The 19595-nt window shown below is 39.4% G+C and overlaps 1 protein-coding gene and 1 long non-coding RNA gene across 2 annotated transcripts in view; both read left to right on the forward strand.

The window, feature by feature from the left end:
* Positions 1-8998, forward strand: part of si:ch73-335l21.1 (insulin receptor substrate 1-B) — a 40171-nt gene extending 31173 nt beyond the window's left edge. The window contains exon 4 of the mRNA XM_058067867.1: positions 6671-8998. Coding sequence (XP_057923850.1) covers positions 6671-6678 — 8 coding nt within the window. The 3' untranslated portion in view covers positions 6679-8998. The remainder of the gene's footprint in view (positions 1-6670) is intronic.
* Positions 8999-14149: 5151 nt separating this feature from the next.
* On the forward strand, positions 14150-19436 carry LOC131125989 (uncharacterized). Its single transcript, XR_009129095.1, has 3 exons — positions 14150-14284; positions 15151-15221; positions 16536-19436. It is a non-coding gene; the product is annotated as an uncharacterized LOC131125989 (long non-coding RNA).
* The last annotated feature ends 159 nt before the right edge of the window (positions 19437-19595 follow it).

A 19595-nucleotide genomic window follows, 5' to 3' on the forward strand; every position in this document is an offset into this window, starting at 1 on the left:
CGTACACCCTGGACTGGTCGCCAGCCAATCACAGGGCACATATAGACAAACAACCATTCACACTCACATTCATACCTATGGACAATTTGGAGTCGCCAATTAACCTAGCATGTTTTTGGAATGTGGGAGGAAACCGGAGTACCCGGAAAAAACCCACGCATGCACGGGGAGAACATGCAAACTCCACACAGAGATAGCCGAGGGTGAAGGGTGGAATTGAACCCTGGTCTCTTAGCTGTGAGGTCTGCGTGCTAATCACTCGACCACCGTGCCGCCCGAAGACAATAATATTAATTCATTCATTTTCTACCGCTTTTTCCTCAAGAGGGTCACGGGGTGCTGGAGACTATCCCAGCTGTCTTCGGGCGAGAGGCAGGGTACACCCTGGACTGGTCGCCAGCCAATCACAGGGCACATATAGACAAACAACCATTCACACTCACATTCATACATTAAAAAAAACAATTTCAGTCTGTGTCCAGCAGCTAATATTAGCTATCAAATATTAAACATGTAATAATAATAAGACTGTGCAGCCTCTGCACTCTGTGTGTGTACTAGTGTCTCTATTAATAATTACACAATTCATCAGACTTGAGCGCAGGCCAGGAACAGGACACACACACACACACAAACACAGAGGTATCAGCTTCCCATCGTGTTATAAAGGTTAAACACTCACCTTTTAATGTTATTATATTTGTAAGAATGTTATTGTATGTAGTAAAACTGCTACTATTATTTATCACATACTACAGTATTAATTGGCCCTGTACCCTAGAAACCGCCCATGAATGATACGGGAAAAAAGCCGAAATGATACTGTGTCAAAGCCCAGGGCAGTGATACTGATAAAATATAGAGTTTAACCATGTCCAGTATCAGGCCCCGTAGCTGTCCACTGGTATCGTGCCTGTGAAACAACCAATCAGAGAACAGCACACGAGTGCTTAGTGCCTAGTGCTTCTCCAGTCACCAAAAAACCCAAACTTCATTAATGGAACTTTAATTGTCAGACATTGATAAGATAAGACTGTTGATAAAATATTATTGTTGAAATATTTTTGCAATTGTTGTGTTTACACTGTTTAGATATAATACATGTAATAAACTGAACATTTTCTGGAAACAAAATGGTCTTTTGATTAAATAGTACGTGATAATAAGCTCATGATTAAATAGTACGTGATAATAAGCTCATGATTAAATAGTATGTGATAATAAGATCATCACATGGTTTGTCTGGTATCAGGCCCAGTATCCTGCCCCTGCGTGCCAGTATCAGCCCGAGACTGTGGCTGATACCAGACAAACCATGTGATAACCTATAAATATTACATTGTGTAACACTTATCAAAGAAATTATCATAAGATAATGAAAAACGCTTTTGTTTAACCACTTTTCCAAATGTTGCAATGACATCCATATCGTTGATGTGAACAGAGGACCCCACCTGTTCGTGTAACCATTGATGCCAACATGTGTGTGTGTGTGTGTGTGTGTGTGTGCCAATGAGATACCCAAAAGCCTTTCGCCATGTTTGTTGGCCGGCGCTTTGTGTGTGCTGTCCAAGGACAGGATGTTCCGTGTCGCATGTCTGTGTGTGTGTGTTACACAAGAACAACATATTTACAAGCTACGCCAATCTCTCCATTCGTTTGATGCAGAAATTGAGAAAATAGCATTTTTTCTTTATCGGTATCACAGTGAGGTGAGAAGTGCATTCATCCTGCATAGCATAGCATAGCATAGCATAGCGGGGTGTGTCCATATGTGTTCAAGAGCTGCTGACATGCATGGCCAGTACATGCTGACAGGCTAACATGACATTCACTCTGAATGCTTTTTTTTTTTTTTTTTTTTTTTAAACCCTCCCTTTCTTCCCCACTCACTCTCTTCCTGTCCACTCACATTCCAGCCTGTGGAGCAGACACTTCATGAAAAAGCTCATCCTTTTGTCACCTTTTTTAACTAGTGCTCTTTAAATCACAAAGTAAACATAAATCATTTAACGGGATGCCATTTGTCACACACGCAGACATACTGTATATCACATATAGATGGTTACATAAGTACCACGTATATGATTGACGGCAGCAGGGTGAAAGCAATAACTATATGCATTTTTTCAGAGGCCGCCAGCTGCATTCTGTGTAGTGTTTGCTTAATAGCTGCCTTTGCAGCCCTCGTAATGTAAGTTTTTCTCACGGGTGCTCAAAAGTGCATAAAGCAAACTCCGTGGTCTTGACTTATGGATAGAGCTTCTGGCATCACGCGGTGAAAATAAGGCAACACAGTAGCTGTGGTGGTGGTCTTTCTCTGTAAATACAGCTGTCCTGACGCCCTAACCGGGCTCAGGTTGCATGATTTATTGGAATCAAGAATAATAACAACTGTGGAGCCCAGAACATCTCGACCAGTGGTCTCCAAAATGCGTCATCCGCAGCTTGCACAATATCTAAAATTTTCTAAAATATTTTTAGACCATGTATACAAAATCTCAAAAATCCTTTCATTTTTCACTTTGCAGTGAAGAGTTTGGATGCCTCTGTTCTCGTGCTGAAGATTCAAGTGGAATTTGCCGTAACTATCCCCTAAGGCAGGGGTCTCAAACACGCGGCCCGCGGGCCAAATGTGGCCCGCAGGACACTAGTTTGAGGCCCCCGCCTTGATATGAAAGTTTAATGTTAGTGCGGCCTGCACAAGTTTGATATGGATGCTGTATGGTATCATGTACCCAGAAAAAATTATTAGGTTTGATTAATGTTCATGTTAAAGGTTAAATAACTGTTAATAGTTATCCTCCCTATCCGTGTGGAAGTGGTAAGTTTTTGGCTATTTAAGTTTAAAGGAAATAACTTGAAGGCTACCGTTTAGGTCGCTAGGTCTCTAGCTTGCGAGTTAGCATGTGTCTCAAGACCCTGCAGTTGCGCAATATGTTGTAAATAAAAAGAGTATAAATGTGACTATAGTCGTGTTTTGTCATGTCTACAGGGCTCTAATAATGCTTTGTTCATTTTAATCTGAAAAAAATAATTTGTCTACCCACCAACTATATGTGGTTTCTTAAGTTTTTATTATTTGCCGTTTTATTATATTTATTTATTTATTACTGATTGATTGCTTTCTTTATTCTTGATTTGTTTATTTATTTTTCATCTTTTTTTTTGTAGAAAAATAAAAAGTAAGATATTTGAGAACAGTGGAATGTTTTATCAGAGCTTTTCTTGTAGAAAATTGGAACCAAAGTTTTTTTAAATTTTTTGTTTTTAATAAATGCGTTTTTTTTTTTTTTTTTTTGGAAAACCTGAGTCCATCCAGACCCTAGCTCCAGTGGCCCCCAAGTAAATTGAGTTTGAGACCCCTGCCCTAAGGAGTGTTCAGGTCAACGATGAGGGGTGGCTATTGAGAAAATGACAGACGGACTTGCTGGATTTACAAGTGAACAATGAGGAGGCTTTCAATTTTTAGACCCAGGGCGATTGAGACATCCCGTAGACCCAGACTCTCTTAATTACATACACACTTGGAAGAAGCAGAAGAGGGAGTCATTTTTGGCAAGAGGTCTGATAACACCGTCTGGAACCTCCTAATTTCAACATGTGCAGTTGTAAAATCATTATGCAAGAAAAAACAAGTCTGTCCATCGACTGGCTGTCAAGTGCTTGCCAAAGCAGCAGGAGGCGCTGTCACCTATAAGTGTTAGGACATCACGGCCAATTTTGGGATAAGGCACACTTAACTAGAAACATTGCATGCAGTGATTTTAAGCTGCGTTTTTTCTGATGGAAATGAACAAAGCATTATTAGAGCCCTGTAGACATGACAAAACACGACTATAGTCACATTTATACTCTTTTTATTTACAACATATTGCGCAACTGCAGGGTCTTGAGACACATGCTAACTCGCAAACTAGAGAGCTAGCGACGGTAAACGTTAGCCTTCAAGTTATTTCCTTTAAACTTAAATAGCCAAATATTACCACTTCCACACAGATAGGGAGGTTAACTATTAACAGTTATTTAACCTTTAACATGAACATTAATCAAACGTAATAATTTTTTCTGGGTACATGATACCATACAGCATCCATATCAAACTTGCGCAGGCCGCACTAACATTAAACTTTCATATCAAGGCGGGGGCCTCAAACTAGTGTCCTGCGGGTCGCATGTTTGAGACCCCTGGTATATTTAAACACAACACGTGTTCATATGTTTTTGTATATTTATATATATTTTATATTTATATATTTGATTGACAATGTGGGAGGAAACCGGAGTACCCGGAGAAAACCCACGCATGCACGGGGAGAACATGCAAACTCCACACAGAGATGGCCGAGAGTGGAATTGAACCCTGGTCTCCTAGCTGTGAGGTCTGCGCGCTAACCACTAGACCGCCGTGCCGCCCTATAGCTCAGTAATGATTTTTTTTTATTTCATTATGCCGATGAAAAACTCCAGTGCCGCACTTTGGACACCCATGGTCTTGCTGGAGGAGATGTTGTGAGTGTTTATGACTGGAGTATGAGTCAGTACATTAACGTCAGAGAGTGGACAAGGCAGCCTCGCTGTATAATTTAACATGAAGGAAGCTCATCATTATGAGAGTAAATATAGTCTGTGTCTATGTTTCATGTGCATATGCGTATCTTTGCCGCTTGCTCGCTTGTCTGTGTTTTGGCGCAGGCTGCCCCCGCTAAATGTGGCAGCTGAGCCGTGTTTTAGGCCGCCATGGCTCAGGCCGGCTCCGTCTGTGCTGGAGGGGGGGGGGGCTAAATATAGCTCACTGCATGGGGAAGAAGACAAACCTAGCAGGGAGGGCAGTAAATATGGAGCAGCAATTAGCGGATTGGAGCAGGGATGAAAATTTTAGGGAATGAGATGATCTCCGTTGGCTGTTTTCGGCATTGACTACTTTTACCATCTTCACTTGCCTGGAAGCTCATCCACTCGCGGTCTTCTGCAACTTTTCATGCGCTGTCTGTCAAATATAGCAATACCCAAATACATGAAAACGACCTTAAATGACACCAATAATTGATATTGTGTGTGCATGATATGACCAATACTGCATTATAATATTAATACTGCAAAGTCTGCTATAGTTGGTCTCCAAAAGCAAATAACCGCCAGGGTAAAAAAATATAGCTATGGCTGTAGGCAACATCCTGATGCTTTTTTTTTTTTAGCTTAAGATAGAAGTGTAGTTCTCCTGGTACTTCTGGTAATGCTAGGTTAATTGGCAACTCCAAATTATCCATAGGTATGAATGTGAGTGTGAATGGTTGTTTGTCTATATGTGCCCTGTGATTGGCTGGCCACCAGTCCAGGGTGTACCCCGCCTATTGCGTGAAGTCAGCTGGGATAGGCTCCAGCATGGCCACAACACTCGTGAGGATAAGCGGTATAGAAAATGGACGGTTGAAAGATAGAAGTAGCTGCATTTGGAGTATAATGAGAGGACAACATCCAAGGACTTTATGTACCTCTGCATGCGCTGTAAGATGTTGGTGTGCTGGACTGCAGCTATTGAATATTTTCATAATCAAGTTTCCGATGAATCTAGTATTCGGAAAAAAATATTTTTGCTTGGTGAAAGAGAAAATAAAACCTTTTACTCAATAATGGATGACCAATTGGTTTCATATTTTTAGATCATCAACCATTTTATTTCTTAAATTCTAATTGTGCATAGGAATCCATAGGTCTTATGGATTACATCAGGGGTGTTAAACTGCATCACACAGGGAGCCGAAATATTACCCACCCATATTTGTATCTTTCTTATTATTTATCCTGAAATTTTTAACACTGTATATTACTGCATATTGAAAGTTAGTGTTGTGCTACGTACGTTCATTCATTCATTTTCTACCACTTTTTCCTCACGAGGGTCGCTGGGGTGCTGGAGCCTATCCCAGCTGTCTTCGGGCGAGAGGCGGGGTACACCCTGGACTGGTCGCCAGCCAATCACAGGGCACATATAGACAAACAACCATTCGCACTCACATTCATACCTATGGACAATTTGGAGTCGCCAATTAACCTAGCATGTTTTTGGAATGTGGGAGGAAACCGGAGTACCCGGAGAAAACCCACGCATAAATCGAACTCTGGTCCTCCTAGCTTTGAGGTCTGCGCTAACCACTCGACCGCCGTGCCGCCCTGCAACGTACATGTCAATAGCAATTGATTTTTTTAAAGTTCAAAAATTAATTTATTTCATTGCATATGAGTTTTAGCTCCCCGGTTGTAATCAGAGCATTTTAAGTCGTAATATTACAAATTGTAGTTAACTGTGGTGAGTGTGACAAATAAAATATGGTGTTTTATTTTCGAGCTCTACAGCAGAGCAGACTCCTTGTGAGCCGCGTTGACCTGATTTTAAAAACAAACAGATGTGTGCTCTTTATCCTTTATCACTTTTCTTCCATGTATGCCTGTTTATCTTTCTTTGCTCATCGTGTTTATTGCCGCTCTTTTACTTTTGGGTCACTATGTTCCATTTGGCCAGAAAATGATATTTTACCGATTGGAAGAATTGTGATTGACTTGTTTTTGATAGGCAAGCAGCAGTGTGTGTATACATGCGATGCTATGTATTTATTTTTCATATCTGTGTTATGTTTCTAAGCAAACACTTCTCTGTGTCTGCTTGCAGAGTGCTGATGTCAGAGACGTCCTTGGAGGAACGGTGCAGCAGCAAAGCTTCAAAGATCTCAACTTGTTCCTTTGGTGTTTTTTTTTTTTTTTTTGCTTGGACATGTCCCCTGGAGCACTTAGAGATCAAGTGTGGATTGATCTTGGTGGTGGTGCAAACCAAGACGGACGTATGCCAATTGACATTCTTGCTGCTTTCATTCCGTGAGCGGGAGCCAATCAGAGACGTGTAAAAAGAAGAAGGGAGGCGACTTTTTGTTCCCCCAAGAGGAAAAACCCATCAAACTGAAAGAGTACTATTTAGTGTATGGAGAAGAGATTACAGTATGTAGAGCGGTGTAGCTGCAAAAAAGAAAAAAAGTGCCTCTTGCTGATTTAGACACAGCTTTCCTTTCTTTTTGAGTACATTTTGGGCTTTTTAATTCCTTAATATGATGTCTGCAGGCATCAATAACAGCGAGTAGCGCCACACACAATCATACTATTTATGGGATTAATGGGCAAGCAAATGTTTAGCTCTCACATCATTTTTTTTTTTTAAACAACAGATTGAATGTTTATCTCAGAACCACCGTTTGCATTTCAAAACAGATAGTATAACTTATCTTCTAAAGTCAAACAAAAGAATACAGTCAAAATGACACAGCTATTTCACTGTTAGCATGGCTGCTAGTAGCGTATTGTTATGACATGTTTATCCCATTTTCTCTCCTTTAATTTTCCTCAAATGTTTTACACACAGCTTTCTTTTCCTTTGAATACATTTAGCGATGTATAATTCCTTAATTTGATGGTGTTACAGAAATGTTTGCAGGTAATAGCAATAACAGCGAATAGTGCCGCATACAATCATGTTAATTTTGGAGTGAATAGGCAACCAAATATTTACAACTCTTACATCAGATTTAAATGTTAAAACAGACCATTTCAAACCAGAAAGATACGACCTTATCTTCTATATTGACTCGTGGTTATAAAAAAAATAAATAAAAACTAATACCCTCAATATGACACAGCTATTCAGCAGCTAGCAAGGCTGTTAGTGTTCCGCTATTATTATGCCATTTTCTCTCCTTCATTTTCCCTCAAATGTTTTCACTGTGTATTTTTGCCATAAAATGAAGCCATATACCAAAATGTATTTGACAAATAGTCTGAAAGCACTTGTAGCAGGAAGTGCCGTCGCTAGCTAGCTAGCTAGCTAACTAGCTCACTACAGACAGCTAGCTGTATTAGCATCAGATGAACCATCCTGCTCACTGCAGTTCAGGTTTAGCCATTACAGTTGTGCCATTAACACTAACGCTATTAGTGTTATGAGCTCACATCAACTGTCTGTCAATCATTTTTCCTCTCAGGACAATTAATAATGGATGACACATCAACGGTGTGAGTACCACTCTAAAGCTAACAGGTAGAAAAGTGATTTTAAAAGAGGTAAGGATTACGTGAAAATACAAATTTGGCTACTTTTTATTAAAAAAATTAATTGACAAACTTATTTTATCCTATTTTAATAACCGCATCAGCACTTAAGTGCCTGTCTGTATGTTTTGTCTTTGTCTCTTTGACCTATCGTAGGAGTCGGCACTAATGGGGGTCATCATAGCCGTCTGTTTTTCTGTGTATATTTCTCTCTTTTGGATGACGATAATTTCAGGTGACTTTATGAATCAGCCATGGCCCCTAATGAGAGGACATTTTGGATTCAATTTTGCCGAACTTTGTTGTCAGAAGGGCCACCAGTGCCAAAACTCATAAAAAAAAGACCCTTCAGCTCGCAACTATGGATGTTTTTCTTTGTTTTCAGTATAACCTTGTGTGCCCCGCCCTTACAACCCAGTTGTTATTTTTTTTTTGCAGTATGGGGAAGAACTGTAGCATATCTCGCCTTGCTTATGTGACGCTCTGAGGTAAGATGTGTGATGCTTTAACCACCATGGCTTTGATCGAGACCAGGCCATCGACGACCATGGTGGTTGCAAATTGTCTTCATGTGTATGCCTGCGTGGCTGACAAGTTTACAAATGATCACAAATTAGCGGCGTAGGTGAATTGGGATGTTAGCAGCGCAGCAGGTAAACACATGAAATGTTTGTAATGATGGCTGTAAAGAGTTCTCAGCGCACAGGTACTCAAAAAAAAAAAAAGTAAGCGCACAAATGTAGTTAGCCATCATTTACAAAAGCACCAGGTTTGTTTCACATCAAATTGTTTGTCAAATGTGCTCCATTGTCTCTTTTTGTGGTACTGACTGATGTAGACCATGACATGTGTTGCTTGACAAATGGCAAAAAAAGTGACTAAAAGAATACAAAGCCAAACAACCGATGGACTTGTGGTGTGGTTTTTCTTTTTTGGTGTTTTTGTCCTGAATAGGAATTAGCTGGCGTGGACGTCAAACTTCTGGAAAAGATGAGTATGTACATCTCACATCATAACATTGTCTTTTATGTTAAGTATAGGTTTGTTTTCTCTTTGTTCTATTGTTTGATGAAATGCTCCAAATTGCGTTACCGTGGTCCCTCGTATATTGCGGTAATTTGTTCCAGACCTGACCACAATAAATGGAAGTAGGATTCAATATTTAATAAATGCAATATTTTCATACTTATAGCATAGAAAACCTGTTTAAGACCTTCTAAATACAGGTTATTACAGTCCTGTAGACACAGATAACACCCCTATAGTCACCTATACATTTGTATTATTCAATATAGTAGACATAATAAAAAATAAGGCATTTTTTTTAGACATGATTAAGATAACAAAGAAACATGTTGGCATTAACATAATACTTTCTGGTGTTTTTTATATATTCAAGACCAGTGTGGAATACTACTCTACTGCCGCAGTTCATAGTTAAGGAGAGACTCACAATGCACTTAATTTGCTTTATTAACACATGCCGTCAACGTTCACACAGGAGGTGCTGTCAGCCACTGTTTATCTACACTGCTAGCTAGCTGTTAGCACTCAGATAACAGTCAACTCTTTCCAGGTGACATCACATGTCACTTTCGAGGCTCCGCCTCTTAAAGGCACATATACTGTTAGTCACTGATACTTTATAACACTTCATATCATGTCTTTTGAATGTCTTGTGGTTGTATTTGCATTCTTGTAGCCATTTTATTCTTGATAATGCTTAATTTAGCCCATTAATCAGTACAATTGCTTTACATATGCGTGTATTTTTTACTACTAATAGACCATGTTCAATCATAACAGTGATGGATTTGGAACAGCACTATCAAAATCTGTGCAGTCTGGTAGAAAGTAAACAGAGTACACAGTATACCTATAGAAATGTACTGATAAAAGTATTCCATTTCACACACAGCTGAGGACTCACCACTGTTGGACAAGTAACCTGACAAGCAGGTATTGATCATTTGGCACAACTTAGATTTGTTTTTAGTCCTATAAGCCTTGAAAAGTCATAGTGCATTTTTTTGGGGGGGGGGTTGCGTGTTGTCAAAGTCAAATGTCATCCACATTCCTGATTCAAAGCGATGCAGGGCAGACAAACGAGGATCGCATCAAGACATGCAAGGAGGCAACTGGGGCTGGCGAATGGGCGCAGCTGCCATCTGGTTGTCGTGGTGATGTGCTCATCCTGGAGGAGGAAGGGGGGGAGGCTGGCTGGCTGGCTGGACGGTGGCCAAGGCAAGAGGACACAGAGTTCAGCTAACAGCATTACAGTATGTACACTGGAAGGAATCCAGCAGATGGATCATCACTTGATCTGCATTTACACGTGATGCATGCTATTATTGATCTAAAAGTCCTTTACTTTTACTGTTACTTTAACCTCCTGAGATCTAGAACAAAAAAAAGTGTGAAATAGTTGGATGAAAACAATATGCCACAATATTTTTGCAGCCCCATGTTTTGTTTTTTTTCTAAAATTAAAATTACATATACTAATATGGGGGAAAAGAACAGTAATTTAGTGACCAGTAATTTTGTTGGTGGGTGTTTTTGGGCCTCTGTATATTCTGAAAATGAAATAACATACAAAACAAAAAAAAACAGTAAAACAACAGTAATGTTTAAAAGAGCAATAATTGTACCAGCATAAAGTCAGCCACTCCGGGCCTTAACTAGAACTGTGCCTGTGGTCTTCCATTTGCCTGACAAGTGAAAAATCTCTGATCTAGCTTTTTGTATCGTTCCCCTAGACCAGGGGTCTCAAACACGCGGCCCGAGGACAATAGTTTGAGGCCCCCGCCTTGATATGAAAGTTTAATGTTAGTGCGGCCCGCGCAAGTTTGATGTAGATGCTGTATGGTATCATGTACCCAGAAAAAATTATTACGTTTGATTAATGTTCATGTTAAAGGTTAAATAACTGTTAATAGTTATCCTCCCTATCTGTGTGGAAGTGGTAAGTTTTTGGCTATTTAAGTTTAAAGCAAATAACTTGAAGGCTACCGTTTACCGTCGCTAGCTCTCTAGTTTGCGAGTTAGCATGTGTCTCAAGACCCTGCAGTTGCGCAATATGTTGTAAATAAAAAGAGTATAAATGTGACTATAGTCGTGTTTTGTCATGTCTACAGGGCTCTAATAATGCTTTGTTCATTTTAATCTGAAAAAAATAATTTGTCCCCCCACCAACTATATGTGGTTTCTTAAGTTTTTATTATTTGCTGTTTTATTATTATTATTATTATTATATTTATTTATTTATTACTGATTGAATAAATGCGTTTTTTGTTTGTTTTTTTTAAAACCTGATGCGGCCCAGTCTCGCCCAGACCCTAGCTCCAGTGGCCCCCAAGTAAATTGAGTTTGAGACCCCTGCCCTCGACCATGATGTTGAACAATCTTTGCTTTCAGGTCGTTTGATAATTGTTTCGAGGCTACCATGTTGCTACTCTTTAGAGAGGATGCAACTTGCAATTGGCCATCTTGAATACCCTTTCTCATGATTGGCTTCACTTGTGTATGCAGGTCAAGGGTCAAAGAGCTTACCAAACATGGTATTTTGTGTTCCAGTAATTAGAGATCCCATAAGGATTAAAACAGACAAGTAAAATGACCCTTGGGTCCTTTTTACTTAAGAATACGATGATGTTATCGAGCTTCCAGCACACACTCATGAAGGTGATTTGTTTGTTTTTGAGAGACGTTGCTTCATACTTTTGGTTACATAAGTCAACAGTTGCACAAGCCAGAAAGGATGGCATTGAATGCTCCCATTGCCCTGCTGACTTGCATGGATGACTTGTGTCTTTTTTTTCTGGGACTTGCTGATATGACTATTAAAGGTCCCGTAGTATAACATTTTTCATAAATTTTAAAGCAATCTTGTTGTTATGCTGGAATTATGCTGGAATTTAGACCGTTTATTTGTATGTCTTTAGCTTTAATGCTAATGAGCAATGTTTGCAATAACTTGCAATGAGTCTTTTGTAGCGCTGCGGAGCAATTTTGGCCCACTCATCTTTGCACAATTGTTGTAATTCAGCCACATTGGTGGATACCAAAGTACCAAAGCTTTAGAAATGGCTTTATTAGCTTTTCCAAACTGATAGATCTCAATGATTTACCAATACTTATGCTCACTTGTGTTTATGATGTGAAGCAATGTTATGTCAAGGTCCAGTTCCATACAGTCCCTCTATAGCGGTGTCCAAACCAAGGGATGCATACCGAAAAACTGAAGGCAATATTTCATACATTAAAGATCCTAAAACTAATCCAATGTAGATCAATATATGCTAAGCCATCTGAACAAAACATATCAAAACATGTGGCTGTACAGGTAACAAAGGAAATTAATGTAATATTTAATATTAAAAATATTTAAAAAATAAAATTAAAATAATACATTTATATTGATATAATAAATTTGATAATAAATTATCCAATTAAAAAAATAACAAAAAATGCCCAAACTTGATATTTGTCCATGTGTTTACGGCTTCTACACAAGCTATGCTGCCTGCTCCATGGTGGCAACATTACAGGAAGTATTTCTGTCTTTATGACTTCCTGCAAGGCAAGGAGCACGGGAAGTCGGCTGGATGTAATGCAAGGAAGCGGCTTTTGTTCCCATAGCAGATGAGGGCATTTAACGTTGTGGCTTGGCTGGCTTCCTCCCCGTGGTTCACACAGCTTCACGTGCTGAAGTTGACTATCTGTTTGTTTGCGTGTGTTTTTCCTCAATAAAGCCACATCACACGTGCAATAGACTACAAGACACTCTGGTTAATACTCCTAACTTTCCTCGCTCTCGTTTACTCGTTTAGCCTCTGTAAAGTTAGCATACCAAATTGCAGGGCTGCATGGGTTGTTGTGAGGTAATCTGATTCCCCCCCCTTCCCTCCACCCCCCAAAAAAGCCACCATTTTCCGATGCACCCCCCTTCACTCTCATAGTGCACTTAGCCAAACAAAAGGCCTTTCTCTCGTCTCTTTCACACCCCCCACTAACAGTCTCACACATACATTTGCTGTGACTATTATGGACTATTATAGTATAGGGTGTGTGCAGAATTAACACTTTTCTTCTGCTTGCAGGCTGCTAAGAACGCCACATGGAGAAAGTGAAGGAGCAGCAGGAGGAGGGACAGAGGTGAGGGTGTGTTCAGGCATTGCTTTGCTTGAAAGCTTTGAAAAGCATGGACACATACAGAATTCCTTTTCCCACAGTGGGGAATGTGGGCAGGATGGAAAAGGGGGCTTGCAAGAGGACACCACGTGGCATGTGATAAATACATATAGTTCACACTTGGGGGTGTCCAAGTTTCCACCAAGACTCTTGTATTTTGATATTTTATATATTTCTGTTGTTTTTAGAACAGTACTTTCCAAATATTTCTACTTTCTTCTCTGAATTTTATTTTATTTTATTTTATTTTATTTTATTTTATTTTATTTTATTTTATTTTATTTTATTTTATTTTATTTTATTTTATTTTATTTTATTTTATTTTATTTTATTTTATTTTATTTTATTTTATTTTATTTTATTTTATTTTATTTTATTTTATTTTATTTTATCATGACTTCTTGTAATCGTATGACTTTTCCCCAGCCTAAATCCTCCAAAATTTAACTTGAACTTTAACTTTTAGTTTTATATATTTTACAGTACATACTTTTTTCTGTAATATCTCAACTATATGTTTTTATTATGTTTTTTCTCCTCATAATATTCTGACTTTATTCATTTTAAATGTAATTTATTTCTACAAAAATTATAACATTTTTCTCTTAATATTATTGTATTCTAATATTTTTGTATTTATCTGATAAAATTATTGCTATTTTTTCCCCCTTTTTGCTGACAATTTTTTGGGTTTTTTTTGTATTATGTCTTTAAATGGTCCCTACGCCACACTTTGGACAACCCTGGTGTAAAGTATAGATGCTATAGGTCCATGTTATTAATACTCAGCTCTGTGAGAAAGTGGAGACCTCCTTGCAACAGAGGTGATGGCGGTGGGGATGGGGGGTGTGGGGGGTGCAGTCTTAATCCAATGTACAATGTGTTTGACTGGGAGATCCCTTAAACACTCCCACACTCTCCTTACTGTGAGGCCCCTCGGAGCTGGAGACTCAGGACGAGTGCTGGTGTTTATGTGGAGTTGCCTCACTGGGAAAAGGTGAGGGGGGTCAGGTGGTGTGAATGTCCCTTTAGTGGCTCTGATGTCGGCTTAGCTTGCACCCAGTGCACCTTGGTGGGCTGCTAGGGAAAGACAGATCAGTAAATCTATCTTTTTTTACGAGCAACCTGGGCACCTTATCAGGGCTCCGCGTGAGATGATAATGTGGCTGGGTACTGCCCTCTAGTGGACATAGAGTGTAGTGGGGTTATCTATAGCTGTAAGGCTCCACCTGCGGTTTTTATAGAATGGTGTCTTGGCTGATCCTGGCAAGGGAGTCAAAAATTTCACGTTGAACTTGCTTATTTTTGGCAGTGTTCAATCACTGACACATCATAAAAATAAAATGAAAAATAAAATGAAAAATAAAATAAAATAAAATAAAATAAAATAAAATAAAATAAAATAAAATAAAATAAAATAAAATAAAATAAAATAAAATAAAATAAAATAAAATAAAATAATTGCAATGTCGTGTTCGTGGAAAATAGTGACAAATCAAACCTTGCACTCACAAACCATTTATGTCAGTGATAACAATCATGACATTTGGACACCACATTCATTCATTCATTCATTTTCTACCGCTTTTTCCTCACGAGGGTCGCGGGGGGTGCTGAAGCCTATCCCAGCTGTCTTCTAACCTAGCATGTTTTTGGAATGTGGGAGGAAACCGGAGTACCCGGAGAAAACCCACGCCCAGAGATGGCCGAGGGTGGAATTGAACCCTGGTTTCTTAGCTGTGAGGTCTGCGCGCTAACAACTAGACCGCCGTGCCGCCCTGGACACCACATGATGTTTAGTCATACATTTTATGCACGTGGAGTACTTTGGCCCCATAACTGACCAAGCTTATTTATTTGCAGCTGGTGTGTGTCAGAAGGAAGACAGACGGCGTTGATGGTGCATTCCCACGAAGAGCAAAAATTACTGTGAGGTAAAATATACTACTTGCAAACATTTTGTGATATTTGACTTTTGGGTGAAATTTCAAATCCACTATAACCTTAACATTACATGTTCGCGACCTTTGTGATAAAGTCAGAGAGGCCAGACTGAGATGGTCGGAACATGTCCAGAGTAGAGATAGTGAATATATTGGTAGAAGGATAGGAGGTGTAGAGGAAGACCAAAGAGGAGGTTTATGGATGTAGTGAAGGAGGACATGAGGGTAGTTGGTGTGACACAGACAGATGCAGAAGACAGGGTTTGGATGGAGGTCATTGATTTGCTGTGGCGACCCCTTGAAGGGAAAAGCCCAAAGAGAAAGAAGACTGCCTCAGGTGTTTTGTGCCAAATTTTCTTGTGTGAAAATGTGCCTGGGTTTTGGTTTCCTATAAACACCAGACAGTTGTAAAAATAAGCAGATGGTCACTTTTTCGCAAGTTGCTGTTCTCCACAAGGAGCGGAATGGAACAATTCCCAACAGGAGCAAGAAAGGCCTTTTGGGGACTCTTCTTGATGTCAAAGTGTTGATTCATGGATCACACACGTTTGTGCATTTTTCATTTTGCCGTTCCGCTACTTCACAAAGAACAGCGAGTTCAGCAAGGAAAAAGTACTAAAACATTCAACGGTTGGATGTGTCGAGTAACAAATTAAGTCCACCCGTAAAAGGTGACGGTGCATTTTAGGTTCATACTGAAAGTTCACCCAAAAGTCAACTATCCTTAACTTTTTTGAATGGTGTATACACTCCTGAAGTTTTAAGACCAGTTAAAAGTTTAAATAATTTACATTTTTCTCTCTTGGATCTTCAAGAGGTTGTGAGTAGAGCTTCAAAATGCAATAAGAAGATCTCTGAGAGAGACAAAAGCATTTTTGGGAAAGCAATTTATAGACTGTTCATCATCTGATTAAAAAAAAAAAAAGTAAAACCCCTTTAAAATACAAGTTACATTTTCAAAAAAAGGACTCTGTAATGAATAACTGTCCCATTCCTGTTAATCACCTCAAAAATTATCATGGGCATTCTTGATGCCAGTGTTTCCAGGAGAGTGGGAATGTTGCGCCAGGTGGTGAAGATGGCTTCATGGAAGGCATCCACTGTCTGGAAATTATATGCATTTGTGTAAACTTACCCTGACATGCACCACTAATTGTTCTCAATTGGATTTAGAGGGAGGAAACACACAGGATGGACCAAAAGAGTGAGATTATTTATCCGGATGAAGTCTTTTGCTAGGCGGCCATTGTGAACTCCAGCGTTGTCCTGTTGAAAAATCATCATCATCATGTCATTACCACACAGACGAGGACCTTCAGTCATGAGGGATAACCCCCTGGAACATGTCCACATCTACCGTTTGACACCCCTGCACAACCTGAAGCTCCATTGTACCATTGAAGGAAAAAGGAACCCAGATCATGGTGAAGCACTCTCCACTATACCATGTAGAAAACATCTCAGGTGAGATCACAACAGTCAATGTGACATTTTTTGTCATCAGATATTAGAACTTTCTTAAACCTTTCGAAGGTCCCATGTTTGGTGCAAATTCCAAACAGGAATTTTGTGGCATTGAAAAAGACGAGCCTTTTTAAGATGTTTAATTGTTCTTACAACCCTTCTGATGGTGATTAGACTCCACTAAGAACCAGAAACAACCTTCATTTGGGCAAGAGCTCCTCCAGCTCAGGGTGGGTGACATTTTTGGGGTCTATATTCTATAACCCTCAGGATCTTTAAAAAAAAAAAAAAAACTTAAAATGTCTTACTGCATCATATAGCTCAACATTCTGACAGCGTTCAAAGAGAGAACGCTTTTTTCCTATAGTAGCTCTCCTTAACGTCCACTAGTGCAAAATGGAAATTCTTGCAATTTTTCAACTGATTATAAAAATGAATAGCAGTGTATATCTAAAGGACATAGCTTTTTCTTCTATTTACAATGGCCACAGGCCTTAAAAAAAAAGCACCATGAGCTACAGGTGGAATAGTGCAGCCTAGTGGAGAGCTTTTGTTCTACAACTATTATACAAAAAAATGCTGTTGAGTTTGACATACTTAATATATAAAGCCATGTATACACTATGCGACATGCTGTGCCATTCCAATCTTTATTCAGCATTCTATTGACAAAATGTGCCTTCAGATATCATGCAACAAGGCCACAAATTTCCATCGCCAGTGGTTCAAAAAATTGATACAAATTACAACCCAATGACGTGTAGTCACATCATGAACAAAGTTAGAAGTCTGGAATGCAGGAAGTGGCAAACAGAAGTGTGAAGAAGTGAAAAGACAAGTGCCCAGTAAGAGCTTTATTAAAACACCACTTTTTGACCATGGGAATGCCACAAAAGCAAGTTAAAACAAACTGAAGCACCAGGAAAAGAATAACCAAAAAACAAAAGAGCTTCTTTGAAGCCACTTTTAAAAAAATACCCCAGGTGAGTAAATGCAAGCTGGAACCATACAAACTTCTACAGGTGTTCTACACTAAAGACAATGAAATCACGCGATGCAGACGTCGTCCTGAGATGGCACAACTTCTAGGACACCCCCGTTATACGGTCTTCTGCTGGCCCTTCTTTCCAATCAGAGATTTGTGGATGTGCGGAATCACACCTGCAAAGCCACAAAGTCGGTGAAGATGATGCAGAAATTTCATCTTCAAAAGATGACATAAAAAAATGTTGGTGCCGAGCAGCTTACCTCCACCGGCAATGGTGGCCTTGATGAGTGAATCCAGCTCCTCGTCTCCTCTAATAGCCAGCTGCAAGTGGCGAGGAGTGATACGCTTCACTTTAAGATCTTTGGAAGCATTTCCTGCCAGCTCCAGCACCTAAAAACCACACATTACTTATAAACAGAACAAGACTAGAGGTAAAATTCAAGTCATAGACATTTATTTACCTCAGCAGTGAGGTACTCAAGAATGGCGGCACTATACACAGCTGCAGTGGCTCCAACTCTGCCGTGGCTGGTGGTTCTGGACTTGAGGTGTCTGTGGATACGACCCACTGGGAACTACGAGAACAAAAGATTGTTTACGGCCTTCGGTATAGGATAAAATTGTGTTTGTTAGCTTGGCTGAGCCACTCTGAATGAATAAGCATGAAGAGGAAGCAGACAACCAACCTGCAGCCCAGCTCGCTGCGAGCGCGAAATAGCCTTCGTCTTGGTCTTTCCGGAGTCTTTGCCCGCCTTGCCACCAGCCTAAACAACAAACAGCCATTCATTCGTCGAAACTAATTAAATAACGCTAGACCATTTTTTAAAAATAAAAATCAATCACCATTTTAAGTTACAGACACATTCTACATTTAAATCGTCTAATTACAGAATCAAAGCAAGCGAGGGTTGAGCTAGCCAACATGCTAAGCTAAGCTAACAACGATCGCTTGCAACAGTAACATCTGCGATGCGTCGCAGCGGCCAAAGTAGAAAGCAACGGCCTTCACTCAAACGTAAATACAGTCCGGTGACTCACCAACCTATTAAGATAAGCTTACCATGTTTGAATCTTCGAATAGTTTCGGCCGCTGTAGCACAAAAAGCTGAAAGCTAACTGCAACACATCGACTGATGGTTTGAACTACAATCCCCGCCTACAATTGTCCTTGATAATATACCCGAGATACATCCGGGACTCTGCCGGGAGACAACCAGCCAGTCATGTTCCACTATGTGGGTATTTGGCTCGGCGATCAACCAATCAAAGACAAAAGATTAGTTTTGCGGGAAAATGGGACTCTTTTCCGCTCTACGCCATCATGGGTAATGTAGTACCAACACGGAGGTCCTTTGTATTGCCCCAACAATAACAAACGGAACCGTTGCTGTCCGACGACGTCGTCATAAACTGAAGTTAATATGTGCAATAGCTTCCATTTGTGGACGCGTACGGTATACAGGCAGTATTTGACAGAGAACAATCATAATTCATGGATAAAAAGCTCAGTAATATTAAACACTGGAGTTGTACATCTCGAATCAAATATTTTACATTGATATCCACCCATTTTTTCCACAGTCAATTAACAACATTGTGCAACTACTTCTTATTTAACATTTTACTTAAAACAACACATTTTAATTGAATAATTTTATGTTTAAACACATATTTAGTTACTGTTTTTGATTTGTTGCTATAATAAAATAAAATTATAAACAATTGACAGTACTGCCTGGTAGCAAATGTCTGTTATGTATCTGCAATATTTCTGACGACCACACGAGGGCTGTGTCAAATTGTTCAATGTGCAGCAGTCATAGAAAATTCATTACTATAAAATATTAAAGCTAATATTTGAATAATAACATGACAAACTGTAATAACTAATAAACAAGTGGTAGTTGTCGTCT

The sequence above is a fragment of the Doryrhamphus excisus genome, chromosome 3, assembly GCF_030265055.1.
Source record: "Doryrhamphus excisus isolate RoL2022-K1 chromosome 3, RoL_Dexc_1.0, whole genome shotgun sequence".
NCBI classification, from domain to species: domain Eukaryota; kingdom Metazoa; phylum Chordata; class Actinopteri; order Syngnathiformes; family Syngnathidae; genus Doryrhamphus; species Doryrhamphus excisus.